This window comes from Haliotis rufescens, unplaced genomic scaffold, assembly GCF_023055435.1.
Source record: "Haliotis rufescens isolate VD_foot unplaced genomic scaffold, xgHalRufe1.0.p SCAF_5, whole genome shotgun sequence".
In the NCBI taxonomy this organism is placed as follows: Eukaryota; Metazoa; Mollusca; class Gastropoda; order Lepetellida; family Haliotidae; genus Haliotis; species Haliotis rufescens.
Window position 1 is genome coordinate 39,850,714 of NW_025964223.1, and position 20,521 is coordinate 39,871,234.

Consider the following 20,521-nt stretch of genomic DNA (forward strand, 5'->3'; position numbering starts at 1 on the left):
GATGTGTGTGTGTGTGTGTGTGTGTGTGTGTGTGTGTGTGTGTGTGTGTGTGTGTGTGTGTGTGTGTGTGTGTGTGTGTGTACCTACGTTGTGAAATACAGGTGCCAAGATACAAAAGCCGTACGTCACTCGTGTGTCGTACAAGGTTGACCTCATTATATTCGTTTTGATTGGATAACCGTGACCTCTCTCACACCGGAACTACATTTTTCATTCAAAGAAAAAAATCACGAGATTTTACTCACTTTGAGAAAACGTTTTACAACTACGAGGTTGAACTGAAGGAATCTCATGAAAGCGAGATACATTAAACACACACTTTATTATACCCAACAAGATAGTCACACGCATCGAATTCGCTTTGCAATCTATATTAGTTATGCATAGAGCCACTACAGATATTGTATAATCGAATTATATCCGTATGCAATGTACGACTGCATATCGATAGATCGAGGCTCCCGAACACTTTCGCGACTTTCTACATCTTATCTGTCCATTGCATATACATATCTCTACAGATACTACGTGTACTAAACTTTCTAACATTTGTGCATACATCATATTACGTGTGTATATATATTTGATTACATGTGTGTATATATCGATTTACTTTAAACAATATTTATTTTTTTATAAATATTGAAAATCGGATCGGCCAACAGACAATGTCCATCTAAAGACCTATTGTATACAAATATTACAATTTACAATTCACAACACACAGTTGATGAAAAAAAGTCGACGGTATATATAAATATCTAAATGTACGAAACTGTCTTTGTCGTTTATTGGTTTACAAAATAAAACCAAACGCAGGACGCATAAAATCCACATAAACCCCGACGGATACAACAGCAACGAATATATCTTTCCGAAATGTTTCAATGTGCTATTGCAATGCTATTGCAATAGCACATTGAAACAAATTGAATATAGATACAAAATAGCTGTTCGGTTGAGTTGATGTTAACTTGCCTTGTGTCACGTGCCTTTCATTGCCTCATATACAACGTTTCGTCGTGGGGGATATGAGGGATTTATTCCCCTACCCAGATAAGTAAGTCTACGTCGATTTCTACAGTGAATTATTTGGTTTGTTTTAGTACCAAATAAGAAATGAATTATGTGCCTTAAAATGTCCTCTAACATATTCCAATCATGCACAGCAGATGGCGACCCGTAGGTTGTTAGATCAGGTCTACAGCAGCCCGTGCTTGTGATAAGAGGCGACTAACCGGATCGGGTTGATGAATGTCATCGTATCCCAATTGCGTAGATCGATGTTCATGATGTCAATCACTGGATTGTCTGGTACAGACTCGGCTAATTACAGACCGTCGTCAGATTGCTGGAATATTGCTGGAGTGCGGAGACAAATATAGTACATATAAACTGCGTTCACAAATATATTCTCATAAAAAGTAGGGGATCGTGAATTATTAATGTGAATACCAACCAAGTATTAGAACAATGGTACGCAAGAATGTTTATGTACGTTATACATAACACCAAAACACACCCTGTAGTTTGCACGTGCCTCACACAGTAGCGTCACACACCTGCCAGTCTTATTGACTCTGCGTATCATACTGGTGTGATTTACTTTATTTCATTCATTGTTTGTGTAAGAACTGGCGATGACGCGTCGGCAATGCACGGAGCGTCCACGGGCTATTGGCTAGAAACTGGCAAAAGTAAGCGGGCAGTGGCCAATACGTTCAATATTTCACAAACCGGTGATAAGCAGACTATGGAACAGGTACCAACAAACCCAAAATGTTGACGATCGACCCCGTTCAGCGTGTCCCAGGTCAACGACAAGAGTACAGGATTGATTGACCCGAAACTAGGCTCTACGGAATCGAGCTCAAAAAGCGAATCGAATACGTTACTTTCGGGACAACATACTGACACCCATTGTTGTCCGGTTTGCAAGGAGTGTGGGTCGACGTGTTGTCTTTCAGGATGGTAATGCCCGTGCTCACCGTACACGAATCGTTAATGCTCACCTGCAACATCTATACAATGCCACGGCCAGCAATGAACCCAGACCCTCCCTCCATTGAACGTCTAGGACGTCAACGTCATAGGCCACCGACCACGTTGGCCGTACATGGTCAGGGTCTGCCAGAGGAGTGGGACAGACTCCCTCAAATCGCCACTGGGAGCTTCGTCGAGTGAAGGAATGTTTAACAAATCGGGATTGTATAACGCACTTCTGATCCAAAAACGTCATCTTTGGAATTTCCCTCTTACCTCTATCGTTCATGATCGTCATCTGTCATAAAATCTACCGTCATACTTCGCTACTGGTTGTAATGTGTTGGCAGAGAAGTGTGGATCTCAGAGGGGATTAGTTTTACAATTAAGTAGCAACCAACTCATTGACTCAACCGCAGTCAATCATTGTTAGACGTAGAACTGTTTATCCATTCCACGTATTCAACAACTAAAGCAGTTTTAGCAAGTTTGAAATCTTCAAAGCTCCGTGTTTTTCTCGATTGGGTTTAAAAGTAAACATTGCTGCAGCCAACTGACAGAAATAAGATATGGCATACACAAATATTCGACGGTTATTCAGAAATCGTCAGAAATATTCCGTTGAAATTTCGTCCATGACCGTACAGTGTTAAAATAAAGCGACAAAACTCTTTCCTTATCCATAAGAAGAGTCGAGTCGATTGTACGATTCCGACTATATCATGAGCATGTATTTATAAATCACTAACAAACAGGGATGTCAGTTGTTCACCTGAAAACAAACAAAACACGGGAACATATGGTACAAGTCAAAATAGGGGACTGCATCGGACATCATTTTTGTCATGGATGCGTCAAATTTGGAAATGTCCTCCACATGTCCACCATAAAACTTTACTGAGGACTTGGATATTGTAACCTTGATCAAACAACCTCTGAGCAAGAGTCGTATGGCGCTCTTTGAAATCTTGGTATAAAGAGCCGGGCTGATGTGTGTTCTTTAGGGATTGATTATGTTGTTCATGCATAAACGAAACATTTACAGATCACGTGTGTCCTTCATCTGATGCAGACACCATCTCTCTGCGGGAATCATCTCCTGTAGTTACAATCAAAATAAACAGCGGTATCGCCATGAATCTGTTTTCTTTTATTTCAATCGTTTCAAGTTTGGGGAATTTAAAATCAATTTCCAACCGTGCAAATATTTTCGTTATGTAAATATACCGCTGAGCAAAAGAAAGTACATTTTCATCATTCTCAGATAAATCCAAATTGAATCGATAAACTGCCCATTACTACCAAACGTTGTAAATGTAAGTAATAGTGAGTGAGTAAGTGAGTTGGGTTTAACGCCGCTTTTAACAGTATTCCAGTTATATCGCGGCGTGTCAGCTTATTGTGGGAGGAAAGCCCAAATTTATACAGGCCTAAGACGTTTACCACTTCGGTGAAACCCCCGAGCATGGGTATGGTGCTGACAAACCTAGAAACATAATCGGGGCGAACCGGGATTCGAACCAACAATCATAGGTTTCCGGCGTGCCCAAGGGACGCAACACTGCACAGCGAATCGCGGCGCCTTAGACGACTGGGCCACCCGTGCCCCCCCCCCCCCCCCAAATGTAAGTAATAACATTTATGAGTAATGTGTATATGATATTATAATCCCGAGTATCCTAACTCAGACAGTGATACAGTTCGATAGTAGCTGATACTTTCTTCTACGTAGAGTATAATAACATATACGTAGATGTAAGTATCATCTACATAAATGATATTTTAGAATGTGGCACAAATACGCTTCCATAAAATTCCATTTCATGTCAATGGTGACATTTTATACAAAAGAAAATCCTGAGCTTTAGCATTGAAGTTTTATTTCAGGATGTTTTGATGCGCATGGGCACATATTGATCTATGCTCTTAACATATGGCTAACGTTCTCACATTGAAGAAAGTAGTCACACACACACTGAAATAAAACAAACAAAGAAACAAAAATAATAAAAAAACGGATGCACTCTAAAAGAAGTATTAGTTTCCGGAAACCAGTTCTACAGAATATCGACTTAGATGGAGAAATGTAAATGTCAGTGTGCTTCCTCTTGTGGTAGCACTAAGCGTTTTATGATATTTTTGTAAACGGGTACGTGACTGTTCTATCACAATCAAATTGTGATCTTCTTCTGCAATTAGTGGAATGAAGATAATAGCTGGCTGGTTGTCCATAACGTGAAAATAAACGTAAACGACAAGATACAATGTTATTTCTACTGCCATCAACCGAATGAGACGACCTTGTTGATAAAGGCCAGCAATACCGTCAAGGGGCGCCTGATGCTTAAAATATGGCGTTTTATTATCTTATCGCAAACACTGTGTTCCTTGATGAAGACCATGAGAAAAGTAGAGGTTGAAGATCTCGTGTATATGATGAAGTGTGAAAATCACATTTGTGTTTTAAATATGCATCTATCTCGAGCATTCGTTGTGGTTTGACGATTGACAAACTAACAATTCATTGGCCATGAATATTTTCTGTGTTTACCGTTAAGTGGCTATTAAAGGCGATCCTTCGGTGCGATGAGTGAAACCCACAGAGAAGATTAGCAATATCATTGACACATAGAAAGTGGTTCAAACAGGAAAATTCCTGAAACAGAGACCGTTATTTTAAACAATTTTGGCTAGAAACGTTTTAGTATTAGAAGGTGTTTTCTCCTAATATAAACCAGGTTCTCAAAGGTCAGTGGGAGGTGAATACTGAACGGCCCTGGCGGGTGGGACCTTGGTCCACACTTGTTGAGTGGGAGGTGACCATGGTACACACATGACGAGTGGGAGGTGACCATGGTACACACATGACGAGTGGGAGGTGACCATGGTACACACATGACGAGTCGGAGGTGACCATGGTACACACATGACGAGTCGGAGGTGACCATGGTACACACATGACGAGTGGAAGGTGACCATGGTACACACTGGGCGTGTGGGAGGTGACCATGGTCCACACATGACGAGTGGGAGGTGACCATGGTACACACATGACGAGTGGGAGGTGAATACTGAACGGCCCTGGCGGGTGGGACCTTGGTCCACACTTGACGAGTGGGAGGTGACCATGGTACACACATGACGAGTGGGAGGTGACCATGGTACACACATGGCGAGTGGAAGGTGACCATGGTACACATGGCGAGTGGGAGGTGACCATGGTACACATGACGAGTGGGAGGTGACCATGGTACACATGGCGAGTGGGAGGTGACCATGGTACACACATGACGAGTGGGAGGTGACCATGGTACACATGAGGCGAGTGGGGGTGACCCTGGTAAACACAGGTCGAATGGGAGGTGACCATGGTACACATGGGGCGACTGGGGGGTGACCATGGTACACACATGACGAGTGGGAGGTGACCATGGTACACACTGGATGAGTGGGAGGTGACCATGGTACACACATGACGAGTGGGAGGTGACCATGGTACACATGGGGCGACTGGGGGGTGACCATGGTACACACTGGGAGAGTGGGAGGTGACCATGGTACACAATGGGCGAGTGGGAGGTGACCATAGTACACACTGGGCGAGTGGAAGGTGACCATGGTACACACTGGGAGAGTGGGAGGTGACCATGGTACACAATGGGCGAGTGGGAGGTGACCATAGTACACACTGGGCGAGTGGAAGGTGACCATGGTACACACTGGGAGAGTGGGAGGTGACCATGGTACACAATGGGCGAGTGTGAGCTAGGTGACTATTGTACACACATGTCGAGTGGGAGGTGACCTTAGTACACACATGTCGGGTGGGAGGTGACCATGGTACACACTTGGCGAGTGGAAGGTGACCATGGTACACACTGGGCGAGTGGGAGGTGATATGGTACACACTGGGCGAGTGGGAGGTGACCATGGTACACACATGGCGAGTGGTAGGTGAGCATGGTACACACTGGGCGAGTGGGAGGTGATATGGTACACACTGGGCGAGTGGGAGGTGACCTTGGTAAACACTGGGCGAGTGGTAGGTGAGCATGGTACACACTGGGCGAGTGGGAGGTGATATGGTACACACTGGGCGAGTGGGAGGTGACCATGGTACACACATGGCGAGTGGTAGGTGAGCATGGTACACACTGGGCGAGTGGGAGGTGATATGGTACACACTGGGCGAGTGGGAGGTGACCATGGTACACACATGGCGAGTGGTAGGTGAGCATGGTACACACTCGGCGAGTGGGAGGTGAGCATGGTACACATATGACGAGTGGGAGGTGAGCATGGTCCACACTGGGCGAGTGGGAGGTAACCATTGAACCGTCATTGCGAGTTGGAAGTGGAATGATCATTAATCCTTTTCTATTCAAGTATTTAATTTTAAATCGCACTTTAATTAACCGTGTGAATTTTGTATTTATGAGTATGGAGGCGGGGATTCAAACTAACAACATTAGACACAATAGTTCGAGTGTTCTAATCTGTCTGAACAACGGGTCATATCCATACAACATATTAAGATGTAAATTGCTTTTTACAACATCGTGTACATCAGATCGTCATATGTTAAATAGGTCTTTGGTGACTTGGGTTATTAAGCGCTTGTCTTAGGGAAGTGTGATTTTGCATTGTTTGCCAAAGTTGATGGGTCTGTATGAACTATAAAACAACGGCTACCAAATTTTTTTCGTTCAATGTAGGTGCAATGTGTAGCAGAGCCATGTGGCTGAAGCATACGTGTATATATCCCCATTCAAAAACAGATATGCTCTCCGTTTTTATGTAAGTACATATTCAACAAAATATAAAAATAGTTTGCATGTCGCTGTGCTTGAAGAGTACACTACACTTCGCCTTTCGAATCCCGCTCTCAACACACACGTTTTAATCGTATTAATCTGAATCAATTTGAACCAGGAAATCTCACTGACAAATGCAGATTGGACACGGTTTTAGACATACATCCCCAGTGTAAGACTAGCTAATCATCTGATATTTGTCTAAGTGTTCAATGATATGGGCCCGCCGTCATATTGCTGGGATATTGCTAAAAGCGGCGTTAATCCATACTCACTCACTCACTCAATGATATGGGTTACTATATTAGCTAAAGAAGTAACCACAATAAATGTTGTTTCAGAAAATGAGAACATTGCTCTCGATATAAACTTAATCTGATTAGACTTAATATCTTCGTTAGATAGATCCTATCGCATAGCTGACATTGAACGTGGCAGTCTTGTTACTTTTATATTAGGGCAAAGAGATCGATGAAAACACGGATTTGAACCCTTACATCAGAACGATGTGTGAAGCTCACTATTTGTGATATTGGTGGAATATTGCACAAAGAAAGGCATACCATCATACTAAGACGCTTTCTATCCTACGAGACAAAAGGATCAACTGCAAAATGTCTACCTCGGTATCAGTGGAGAATATGAGTGTACAATAGTAACTACACTGGTAGATTAACTTAAAATACGTGAGATGGATAGTCTTTTCTCAGTGTGTACGTATGACCAGATTTATTATATGACTAAGCTTTATTAAGTGAAGGGTTGAACTATCCGTGTTATAACGAGAATGTGGGCTCCACTGCCTATGAGATTTATTCATCCACTTTGCCAGTCCAACATAATGCCAACAATTAGAATTCCTTTCATTCTTCTTCATCACTTATGTCACATGTGCTCGATGATTGAAATGTCAGTAATAAATACTTTCCAGTTACATGCGCTCACCGATTGAACCACCATTCCTCCTGCTTGGCACATCTATACTACAGATGACAAATTACTAGTACATGACAACAATTTGATCGTTATTAACATACATGCCCAATACGACCTTCATTATTACTGTGTAGAGATTAAATGAAAAAAATGCAGCAAAGAGGGTTTAGGTGATCCTGGCACAGTCAGGCAGCCCCGACAGCAAATGGGACTTCTCCGAGGAAGCGCTGCCTAGTCACACCCACCCAGAACTTTTCGGAGAATGTGAAGACTCCCCAACACTGCAGCCTTCTGCATTACCCAGATTGTCAGAAGGGCTGTTTTTCTGGTAGCAAACCCGGGTACTCTTCCAATGTCAGTCAACAGATTGGGAGGTACCAAGCCTAAGGCTACGAGAACAATAGGGAGTCGGACAACATGGTGCTTGGGATGCAAGCGTGACATTTCGAAAGCGAGGTCTGCATATTTGCCATGTTTTTCCTCAATCTTATCAATCACATCAGTGTCAAAGGGGACAGAAAACCCAATTATATAAATGATTTCATTGGATTTATCAAAAAGGACAAGATCAGGTTTGTTGGCCTGGATATGTCTGAGGCTGTAAATGGGCCTATTCCAAAGAATTTTGTATTTATCATTTTCCATGACACCCTCTACATATTCTGGGTCGTACCATGGATGGACCTCTGTGTCAAAACATAAAAGGATCGAGCCACCCCATCATGTCGCTTAAGACACTGTGTCTGTGCCTAAGCTGGGCATCCACTCACAATGTGTTTGACAGTCTCATTACATTCATTACATAATCTACGTGTCATATTCATATTTTGATGCAAAATCACACATTGACGGTTTCGAGTGTGAAGTGCCTGGTCCTGAGTAGCAAACAGAAAGCCTTCTGTTTCACTTTTCAGGCCAGACGACTTCATCCAAGTGAAGGACTCTGTAGGATTGTTGATCTTCTCAACACACTGCACATAAACTCGATGCAGTGGTCGTGGCCTCTCCTTGAAAAACTGAGTCTGGGCCGATTTGAAATGGCACTTCGCTTGGTTGACACTCATTTCTGTGCTGTCCAGTAATACAGAACCATCAACAAAATCAACACCGACATTGAGATTATGTCCCACATCTTTGGCTCGTTTAAGAAAACTGTGGAATACCTTGTTTTCATCATGAGTATTGACATGCTTCACAAGAAGATCATCAGACAAATAAATGTGTGCAAAAGTGCTATTATTATTATTATTATTACTATACATCGCACCTACCTTTGAATTATTCCATATTAGGTTCAGCTTATATCCCGGAAGGACATCCTCCCGCTCGTTAATCTGTTCCAGGCCAATCTGGACAGCGTTCAACAACGCCACCCCTCCGGGCCATGCCCCCTCGAAGGGGAAAAGTCCAAGAATATATAAGTCAATTTGGCAAAAGCACTTCGTCAGCATGACGAAAATGGCAGATACAAACAGCAAAAACATACTGAAAATTTAACTCGTCGTCCAGTACAGAAACAATATGTCAGCTCCTTGACAAATTATCACAGTACCATTGGGACTTCGTTTGCATCATATGCTTCGATGTTTTCACTGGTTCCAAAGAGTTTCCCCATAACCGGCTGTGGACTGCACACCTTAATCCACAAGGTACAGTCTATTGGTAAAAAGAATATATTCCATGCTAGGTGGTCAAACCATTCTTGTGCAGTATTTTAGCAATTTCAGTGAAAGGTCTTCAAAAATCACGACAGCATGGCGTTTTTAACTCGCAACAAAAATACAGGAACAGGCACGACTCGGCAGTTTGAAATATATTTGACGAAAATGATAAACATCGTGAAAATATTTTATGAGAATCAGTCTCACCAGCACTCCACATCAACGATTATCCTAACCATTCACTCAATATAGTTAGGACAGTGTGCCATTCGCTCTCGCAACTCCATCTTAACAACCCACATCGGTTTGAGTGGAACTGACAGTCTTTATCCTACATAAACATGAGATTTAACTCCAGAGCACATGTCTCTTGCCATTCGCCCGACTCCGCTCTCCAAGAGCCAATGGTGCCACTCGAAGGCATACTCATTGATTTATCTCCCAACTCCGGCTGTCGTTGAGACTGGCGTCATTGGTCAGTGAACAGGTGGAGAGACAGACTGAGTACCTGGTCAAAACCCGTTAGTCCCGTTAATCTGTTACATGATGTTGAAGATCAAGGCGAATGAGTATGGGTTGTGGTATTGGTAAATCCGAAGTTGAGCTTCATGAAATTGCGTGATCTACCCATCGGTTACAAGGTCTTTAATAATCCATTACAACTGGCAGAGATTTTGAAATGTACGTCCAGATTCATCCTCAGAAATAATCAGCCGTGATAGAAACGACGTAGCGAGGAATGAGTTCTGTGTGGCTGACATATAGTTATTTCCGTTATGAATGATAATTACAACTGTATAAGGACGACTGTATTGAGTTTGATATGCTATTGCAAACTCGTTACTTCAAACAAGAGCCGATCTCTATGCACATGTGTCGATGGAGGAGACTGCAGGGAAGAGACAATGACATGTATTTGGCTAATGGTTAGCTCCTCGTCCCACAAAAAACGTCCAGGGTTATACCACACGAGGGCTTCACTTCAGTAGTCATCAAACATGAATTAACATGAAGAAGTAGTTCATTCTTCTTGCCACGGAAGCACTCCCTTTGATATCGAGGTTGCTTTTGATGTTATTGATTGGGCCATTCATAGTGACTATATACATTTTACAATTTCTCACGTAAATAATTATTCTAGAATATGAATGGTAGATCTAAATTATGGTTATAAATGGAGTTCATTTGGAAACCCTATCTTTAAATAAATAAAGTTCAAGGACATTTTGAGAGCGCCCAGTCGACTCTTTCAAGGAACATGTAGAACGGTAAGCCGGTTAAGTATAGGAGTGACTTGAGGTGAGGTGAAATGGGGTTTAACGTGTTCAAGATTATTGCACTTCTACAGCGACGTGCATGTACGTGTGTTTGCGTGTATCTGCTTATAATAGTACGGACTAACGCCAAACAGGGTAACAACAAGTAACGTCTTTTAACGTCTTTTTGTATGACGCGACCACGGGATGGAAGTACCGCTCTTCAGCTCTTGTGCCAGACGCCCTAGCCACTAGGCCACGGAGACGGCCCGGTTTACTATTGATGTCCGTGTACAAGGGATCGGCAGTAGAAGCAATGACACAAGTCGAAGTAGTAATAATCTACACAAGGAGTGTTGTTGCAGCTGCAGTCTCTAATAATAATAATAATGATGATGATGATGATGATGATGATAGTAATAATAATAATAAAAATTACTCCACAATGCCCATATCAAGGGCAAATTTTGGGCAGAGTACAAGTGTAGACTTACGAAAATCTGGAATTCAGAGCTAAACGCTCGCAATAAAGTAAAATCCACAAATATTTATGCTGTACCCGTCCTTTCATGTTCTTTTGGTGTTGTTGATTGGACAAAACAAGAAATTCAGGGCATTGACACCCTCACACGAAGAGTCATGTCAGACAATAGATCCCAACATCGCTCTTCCCTCAATCGCATATATTTACCAATCATGATGGGAGGGCGTGGTTTGATTAACGTTGGGGCTGTTCATGATAAAATTGTTTTGTGCACTTTTGCACACATTTTTCTTCTGATGATCCTCTAGTGAAGCATGTCAATACTCATGATGAAAACAAGGTATTCCACAGTTTTCCTAAACGAGCCAAGGCTGTGGGACATAATCTCAATGTCGGTGTTGATTTTGTTGATGGTTCTGTACTGCTGGATAGTACAGAAATGAGTGTCAACCAAGCGAAGTGCCATATCAAGTCGGCCCAGACTCAGTTTTTCAAGGAGAGGCTATCTAAACGACCACTGCATCGAGTTTATGTGCAGTGTGTTGAGAAGATCCGCAACCCTGTAGAATCCTTCGCTTGGCTTTCTGTTCGCTGCTCAGGACCAGTCACTTCCCATTCGAAACCGCCAATGTGTGATTTTGCATCAAAATGTAAAATATGAAATGTAGATTATGCAATGCATTTAATGAGACTGTCAAACACATTGTCAGTGTGTGCCCAGCTTTGGCACAAACACAGTAATACATTATCTGTCTTAATGAGGTTGAATTCAAGTGAGTACTCAAGATTGCGCATTATGTAATGTTATAGATAATACAATAGTGGTGAGTACATGTAGAACGTAAGCCGTAAGGTCATATCGCGTTAATACCTGAGGTAGCTACATACACATTAGACATAATCACCAAATACACAATGTCATCTTCATAACTGCGTATGGCATAAGCGCGAACGCTTTACAAAAGGTCGATGGACTCTAGGGCTGTTTTCGAATATAAGGTGAAACTAGGAACATGATTGTGCTCAATTTCAGAAACGTGTTACAAATAGCCAGATGTTCGTGAAGAAGAAAACATTCATTCATGTATAAAATAATTCAATTATTTCAGGCCATTTACTTTTGGTTTGAAAGTATTAATAAAATAACATTCTTTTATCTTTCTCAATGCATCATTGTCACATTTATAAAATGGGAATATCACAAAATTTGGTGTTTTATTCCCGGCACACTGATGAATGTGTTGACTGAGTGGGATACACCGACAAGAGTGGTCTCTTATTTGTTGTCGGTGAACCCACACTGTCGATCTTAGGGTGTCCCCTGTCTGTCCAATATATTCGGCCTTGCATCCAGCACATTGTATGACATAAATCAAGTTTTTTGAAGCACAATTCATATTTTCACGGACATAGAAAGTTGTTCCGTCTTTGAATGTAAGAGAACAACATTGTAAAACATGAGGGCAAGTACCACAATTTGGTCTGTTACGCTTCTGTACTGTTTTACATTCTTGTTTTCCATTTGAGAAAGAAGCCCTAGTAAGAATCTGTTTCAGATTTTGGCTCCGTCTTTTACTTTTAATAAGTTTATATTGTGATATGTTTTGTTCTAGTTCTTTACACTTATTTAAGGGATATAGTGTTTCCCGAACACTTCCAAATATTTCCGGGTTTTGGGGATTAAAGGTTGTTACAAAAGGGAGAACTCTCTCGTTAGGTTTATCTTTAGGTTTTAAAAGATCACAACGGTTTTGTGATTTAGCCTTGTTTATTGCGTCTTCTACTATTTTTCTAGGGTAGTTTCTTTCTAATAGTGACTCCCTCAGTTCATCGAGTCTATATTGTGCATGATCTGAATTAGATACTATCGCGCAGATTCTACGTGCTAATGAGTAAGGAACACTGTTTTTAGTATGACGGGGGTGACAGGAATTGTAATTGAGGTATTGCTTGGAATCGGTTGGTTTGTAATATACATCTGTTTCAATGTTACTGTTTGAAATTGTAACCATTACATCTAGAAACGATAGATTGTTATCGCTTATCTCCAAAGTAAAGATTAAACTTGGATGGAGTGTATGTATGTTTTACATGGCATGTCATGGGGTACTGTTGTACGGCATCGGGCAACTCACAAAGCCTTTTTTATGCAAATTGTGTGAGAAGCGGGTTCCACCGGTAAGTCAGGAGATTTCCAGGCTTTTCCAGATATCAAGGCTATTTTATCCCATCCGCCTACTATGAACTCATTAAGCAATAGTCACCCCACCTATATATATACTTATCCTGTTAAATTGGCTTCCCCATCATATGTTCTCTGTCCATCATGTGTTCTCTGTCCATCATATTGTTACAGTATTATCTCTCTGTTGTCATTACTTAACCTACTCATGTTAATCTCTCTCTCTCTCTCTCTCTCTCTCTCTCTCTCTCTCTCTCTCTCTCTCTCTCTCCGTTGTAACTGTTTATCCTTCACCTACTATATTTATTCTATACCATGTCCATCATTCAGTCTTGCTTGACAACGGTATAAGGATCTATACCGAAACGTCGCCTTGACAGTAATGAAATAAGTTGTTATGCAAATATTGTGTCTACTTTGTGATCTGTCAACTTCTAAGTAATGCCTATCAAACAAGTCAGGATATGTTTATCCTTTTTGCGAACACCTGGTGTCACCACTGATTTTCAGTGACCTATTCATGTAATGTTCGCCGCTATTTTGCTTTTTACTCCAAATATAAACTGTTCCGTCGGATAATCGAGACTTGTTATTCTCTTGCGTAGACATTTTCTAATAATGTAAACACACAGAACACCCAACATGTTTTACTGCCGATGTTCGAAACAAGCTTATTTCTTTACTTCGAAAAGCAAATTCAAACTTAACACAAATCGGCCTTGTTCGAATTGCTAAATAAACCACGAAGCCGAAGGACATTTAGAAATCTGTGTATATTTATTGCCTCATATTCCCACTCGAAAGCTAGGTTTAATATAAGATAGGCATATGTGACCACATACATTCACAAGCCTCTACCCAGCCACCCGTGACGCACACTGCACGTTTTCTTTCAACACCCGACCTTGTTCATTCATCTGCTGACGATCAATAACACTGATTTGAAGAAAGCTAAATGTCAGTTAATCTTTTACACCTTTCAACACAACACAAAGCCACCCTTATAGAGTACGTAACCTGCATACCACATCGAAATTGAGGGACCGTATTATTCACAAAGGGAAGTAACTGAGGGGTATTCATAAATGCGTCATTCTTCTCTATGTCAATATAGGATTTCAAAGACGTTATACCTTCGCCTCATGTCTTTCTTTTGATTGAATCAAAACTGTCCCGACAACTATGTCATATCCTCAATGTATACCAAGTCGTGAAACTAGCGGATATATATAACAAGAACACAGCATGTTGGTGTAAAACAAGGATATGTGCTGGGCCCGGATGCGAGAAAATGTGGTGAATAAGTTATGTTATTACTCAGCCTACACCTGTCCAGTTGATTTGTGATTTCATTATTGGATGGATGTTACTACCTAGTAAATCAGCGAGGTAAGTATACAGTGAACACTGTGACATAAATAAGGGGTAGGGCAAGGGTAGTTCCTACCTCTGTATCTATTTACGAACTATTGTCGAAAAAAGGCTCTAAAATTGATATCACGTTTCTACTGTGGCCTTGTAGCATCAAAAGTCAACATTAGTCACAACACGCCCGTAGATTGCTTTACTAGTCATGTGTTTCATACTGTGGTTATACTTCAGTGAACAGAACTTTTTTCTCACAGGACGTGTGTCACGCATGACTTTTAGTGAAGCAACGACACACTATGTAGGACCTAGTCGGCTTCTCATTGCCAAAGCATGTATCATAAACATTAAGCAGACCAGGAATATCTTAAATTTAACACATATTTGACGATGAATGTTTGTATTCTCTTTTTCTGTATATGGGTCGAACAGATCTTATTTCCACTACTAGTATTTAGCAACCATATATATGAAATAAGTTTCCAACGTAATTTTAGTATTTTAAATGATTCGTAGTTTATCTTTATTGCGAAACTAGAAACACACTATGTGTGGAAACGTATTCGTAATAACGTAAGCCACACTCCAACATGTACACATCTGTCTTATATATTTTGACATATTTTGCGACCTACCCACATGTGCACCCATCTTATAAATAGTTTATGATATTCAGCCTACACAGCCAGGCACTCTGTTGGCTTTGTCCCAGTTCGCATAAGTGGCCACACCCATTAGTGACTTCGTCTTCTTCATTGTGAGAAGATTACATTACATCCAATAGCCTTGCCCACTAGACCACAAACGAGTTACTCAAAGGATAAATATATCCTATATAACTGTAGTCGTACATCGCGTTAAACACACGTTTACTTCGGTTTCCTGCGGAAAGCAGTGTTGTGTTGCTATTGATACAATGTCTTTAAAAATGTTTATATATAATTCATAGGTGTGGCAGAAGATATTCGGCATTTGTTATCTGTTCTTTTTGTTTTAATAAAGCAAGCTAATTCTGTCAACTAGAAAACAGAAACATAGGCGAGTGAGTATTGTTTAAGGCCGCTTTGAACAGTATTCCAGTTATATCACGACGTGTCAGCTTCATGTTGGAGGAAAGTCCGTAGTGATACATGTTTCACACGTTTACTATTTTGGGTGAAGAATATTATGTCAAAAGTATATTAACTTATGATGTTTAGTAGGAACTCAAAACTGTAACAGGAAATAACTAACATCAAGTGCTCACTGTACATCTACAGTAAACTACGGTTATAACGAAACACCACTGATTTTAATACGTTATAACCGTAGTTCGTTATAAGTAAATGTACACCATCTGTACGGCACAAAGAAACAGTTCGTTATATCCGACAGTTCGTTATAAGCGTGTTCGTTATAAACGTAGTTTACTGTATATGGATAACAGAGTTTGTAGTTAGAAGTGTTTGCACAATAAAACGCAAGCATGTAAGTACGTTAATGCCCTGTCAGCAAACACAGAACAATCACGAAGACAACTGTGCTAAGCTCAAACATCAATCAATAAATCTAATAAATACGTATGCTGTTTCATATTGTAAACCGAATGAAAGTGTATGCGGCAATCTGATTGGTTGAATAACGTTAAGGAGGCATTTGAAATCTGGAAATATTTTGCAAAATTAACTGCGTATGAATTTCTTTCCTGATTAGAATCAGATCGAGGATCAGGCAACGTTACTCTCAGCATTGCAACAAGAATACCTCATCCATTGTATTTTTGCGTTTGATAAATACTTGTGAGAAAGTTGCTGATTTAGCTGTTTTGGTTCTGTACTCTGCAAACAAGGCGGATTCTGTAGTGTTGGACACACACGGCTTCATCAGTCTATCGCGACGTTACAGTGTTCCAGATTGACGGGCTCATAGCTACTTAAATCTCTGCGTAGAATGAGAGTGAAACGGAAAACTACAGATAACTTTTCGTATTTACAATGTCGATATATAAACGGTATGTTTTTGGTTGATGTTGAGTATTCGATGCCCGGAAGTTTGAGAATAAACACCGCAAATCACATATGTTTATCTACTCGGCGTTTTAAGCGTTGGAGTACAGCTTAAATTCCGTTAATAACGTAAATACCTTATGTTTATAGTTGTCTTCAGACTTAAAGAAATAGCTGTGTACATTCCGCTGACGAAGATATATGTCAACATCATGGAATAACGGTTCATTTCTGTCTTATATTTTTGTTTTTTATTCATATGTGGATACTTAGTAATGGGGAAATCCAGATTTATGCTTCAATGTATAAACTATTAAAAACCATCGATGCAATCATGTAAAGACAACACCTGCGAAGCTGTAAGTCAATATTGATACATTCGCAGTCGACACATTCAGAACGCAAGACAGGCGATGTATTTAAATGTGTCTGTTTGAAGTGGGCATACCATTAAAAACTTCACATTCTGCAAATATTTACGATACATCTGAGGCAATAATAATAATAAAGTGTTGGATGGAATAAAAACTTTGGCATTATTATAGGAAAAAGGTGGGGGCTCGGTACCACAGCTGAACTTTTTGTGAAAGATAAAAATATTGATTCTATCGAAAAAAAGAAATTATCCCCTAAAAGTCTTGAACATAATGACTGTTGAAAAAAGGAATTGCCTGCCAAAAAACTTTCATTGTCGCAAGGTGTTAATCTTAAACAGAAATTCAGGCTTAGAGTTTTTAAGTAAAATATCTGGTTTTGTAGCTGAAAACAATATCTTATCACGGAGTTTATCGAAGGTCAAACGTTTCTCACCCTTTTGAGCTTAAATTGGATCAGGATAAAAATGATGAAAATGGATAATCGCACGAGATATTCATGTCTCAATCTAAACGCTGAAAAATATTTATTTGATAAGATTATAGTCGCAAGAGGTCACATTGACCGTTGGGCTGCAACACTGTATGTTAACATGCACACGGTGCTACATGAGGAGTGAGTGAGTTTAAATTTAACGTCACATCGGCAGTATCTCAGCCATATAGTGACGAGGCTACATGAGGAACAGACACCATGTAAGCAACTGGCACCCCCTGGCGATTGAGGGGCATGATAGGTCACTAATACTGTATGTTTGTAGAGACCTATTTCTATAAGATGGGCTATGGCCTGGCTGATTGTGTCTAATCATACTCCGCAGACTGAATCTTCTCTCATGATGTCATAGTTTCTCTAGCCGCCGTGATATAGCTGTACCATTGCTGCCAAAACAACATTGACACACGTCAGTTCATACTTTCTGATAAATCAACTCAACTACATTGTATTAATAGGATATGGGTGGCCCTTTACGGTGACGCCAACCGATCCATTTTGTTACCCCGACGAGCACAGGTTGTCAGGAACCTACTCAAACTATTAAACACGTCATGATATTATTGATCAACTGATATTCATATCAATCGACCACATCCGTGGTCTAGTGGTAGAGCGTCCGCCCGAAGAGCATAAGGTCCAGGGTTCGATACCCAGGCACGTCATACCAAAATACGTTAAAACTTGTTATTACCCTGCCTGGCGCTCGGTATTGAAGGGTACAAGAAGGACTCGGAGTCAGTATGCTGTGTCTGAATGGGGTATTCGTGTTACACTGCGGTGGGCTTGCACTATAAAATCGGCATAAGTCCAGACTAGTACAAGCAGCCACACACACACACACACACACACACACACACACACACACACACACACACACGAACGTCGCAACCATACAATGTGTGAAGCCGATTTCTGGTGTACCCCGCCGTGATATTGCTGGAATAGTTTTGTAAACGGCGTAAAACCATACTCACTCACCTAAACCCCATTTCAGATGAGTGAATGAAAGTTGGAGTACTCTGTAGTCAGTAATATTACAACACTATTATGAGCACGGAAATTAATTGACTCTGGACCAGACAAGCCAGTGGTTGATAGCAATCTTATCTGTCGCTACATCCCCTGTCTTCACTGTCACAACGACCCACGCTGTTGGATAAAGTATGTTCCTGATGTTATACATAGATACATGTGACAGATTCTATCCCGAAATCCCAACGGGGGAAAGAACAAAATCAGCTTCATACAGTTTTTTCAGTTGTGTAATCTTTTCTTATTCCACAGAAACTTTCATACAATGACAAGGGAGTGACACAATGGTCAACAGATACGCCGTGTGCATCTGCGCTGTCGTGCTCATATGTTTTGGCTGTCAATCTGAAGCAGGTGGCGTAAGTACTGCAGGGTTAACGTGAGCTGCTACCTGTTACTGTGGGATTGAGAATTAGTTTAGTCTTTTTGCTTCAATTATGCCAGTGTCAGGGCTGTTTATATCTTTCTACAGCTTTATGTGAAAAAAAGAACTTAGAAATATCCGGTCAACCAAAACACAAGGGATCATCAGTGGAGATGCCGTACAAGTTGTGACAGAATACAAGAACATGTACCTCGGGACCATCACTGACAATAACTTGACGCTTCCCAAAACACAGGTGCCACATACAGCAAGTGTCAATCTCGCCTCCAATTTTCATGAAAACTGAGATATTTTGATATTGACTCTACAATAATGCTTTTATTTCATGAAAATTGTGTTCAGTCAATCTGAAGCAATCTTATCTGTCTTATCACTACAAAACAAGATTTGATTGAAGAAAAGTGTAAGATTAGGAGGAAGATTACCTAATGTCTATGTGAATCTTGACGTTTTATACCACAAGAATGTTGTCAAGTTAGCCTCATAGATATTAGACGATTTATTTCACTTTTTAAACTCTTGTTATTCTGTTTTACCATCTGGAGGAAGATGTCTCATTCCGAAAGTTAAATCTAGACAATCCAACACCTCTTTTATTCCTGTTAGCATATCACTTTTCAACAAATGTTAAATCTGAATGTTTTTACCAACTGGACGAAGATACCTCATTCCAAAAGTTAAATCTATACAATCAAAGACCTCTTTTATTCCAGTTAGCATATCACTTTTAAATAAATGTTAAATCCCAGTGTTTCTAATCTTTTTAAACCAACATCTATAGCCCATGTATCGTGTAATAATAAACGTTTTAATGCTCTTAATGTTGTATGTTCCATGTTATGTTTTAAATGTCTATTTGTATTCGTTTAATCCCCTCAATGTATTATGTTTTGTGTAACATTTGTGATGCTCTGATGTATGAAGAATCCCCTTACGGGCAACAAATCTTTTGTTATTGTCCAGTAAAAGACATTTAAAAAGCCTATCTCAACTCGGACTGGGTAATGTTTATTGGTTATCTTCTGTTTATCAGTCGGAGTTTGTTAATGACTAAGACAAGTCTTTATACTGTGAACACATATCCTCGTTTCAACAGAGTGAAGAGTTTGTGCACTTTACATGTTCCCGACTGTTTGCCATATTCCACAGAGAAATAGGCTGTCAAACAATATTACAACGTAATCACGAAGGCACGTCAATCAGTCTGTGCCTCAGGAGAGATTGGTTGATAGAATTATTTATGTATAATTTGATTCTACGCAAAAATGCACTTTGACAAAGTCGTTTCTCTTCAGGAAAGAACTAACCCACCGTCAGACTGTAAGACTTTCAAGGTGATCTCGATCAAAGTCAACATCGCCCCAGGGGAGTTAATTGAGAGTTGTTCAGACACTTCTCGTCTCACTTTCACTCTTGAAGGTAAAACCTTTGCTATGCGAGACGTGTATGTTAGTTCTAAACACGAATCTACATTCTGCAAATAGATTGCTTTACTGTTGCTATAGAATATTATATTTGGGCAAATACATCCACTGACACGTGACATGTCATACTCTCCATTG

At 40.5% G+C, this 20,521-nt stretch overlaps 2 protein-coding genes across 2 annotated transcripts in view; one reads left to right on the forward strand and one right to left on the reverse strand.

The window, feature by feature from the left end:
* The window catches only part of LOC124112422 (gamma-aminobutyric acid type B receptor subunit 1-like), a 44,741-nt gene extending 34,527 nt beyond the window's left edge, over nt 1–10,214 (reverse strand). The window contains exon 1 of the mRNA XM_048384362.1: nt 9,005–10,214. Within this exon, the coding sequence (XP_048240319.1) occupies nt 9,005–9,217 (213 nt within the window). The 5' untranslated portion in view covers nt 9,218–10,214. The remainder of the gene's footprint in view (nt 1–9,004) is intronic.
* Nucleotides 10,215–14,415: 4,201 nt separating this feature from the next.
* Nucleotides 14,416–20,521, forward strand: part of LOC124112423 (adhesion G protein-coupled receptor L2-like) — a 44,834-nt gene continuing 38,728 nt past the window's right edge. Inside the window, exons 1-3 of the mRNA XM_048383853.1 lie at nt 14,416–14,705; nt 18,827–18,933; nt 20,255–20,378. Of these exons, the coding sequence (XP_048239810.1) occupies nt 18,859–18,933; nt 20,255–20,378 (199 nt within the window). The 5' untranslated portion in view covers nt 14,416–14,705; nt 18,827–18,858. The remainder of the gene's footprint in view (nt 14,706–18,826; nt 18,934–20,254; nt 20,379–20,521) is intronic.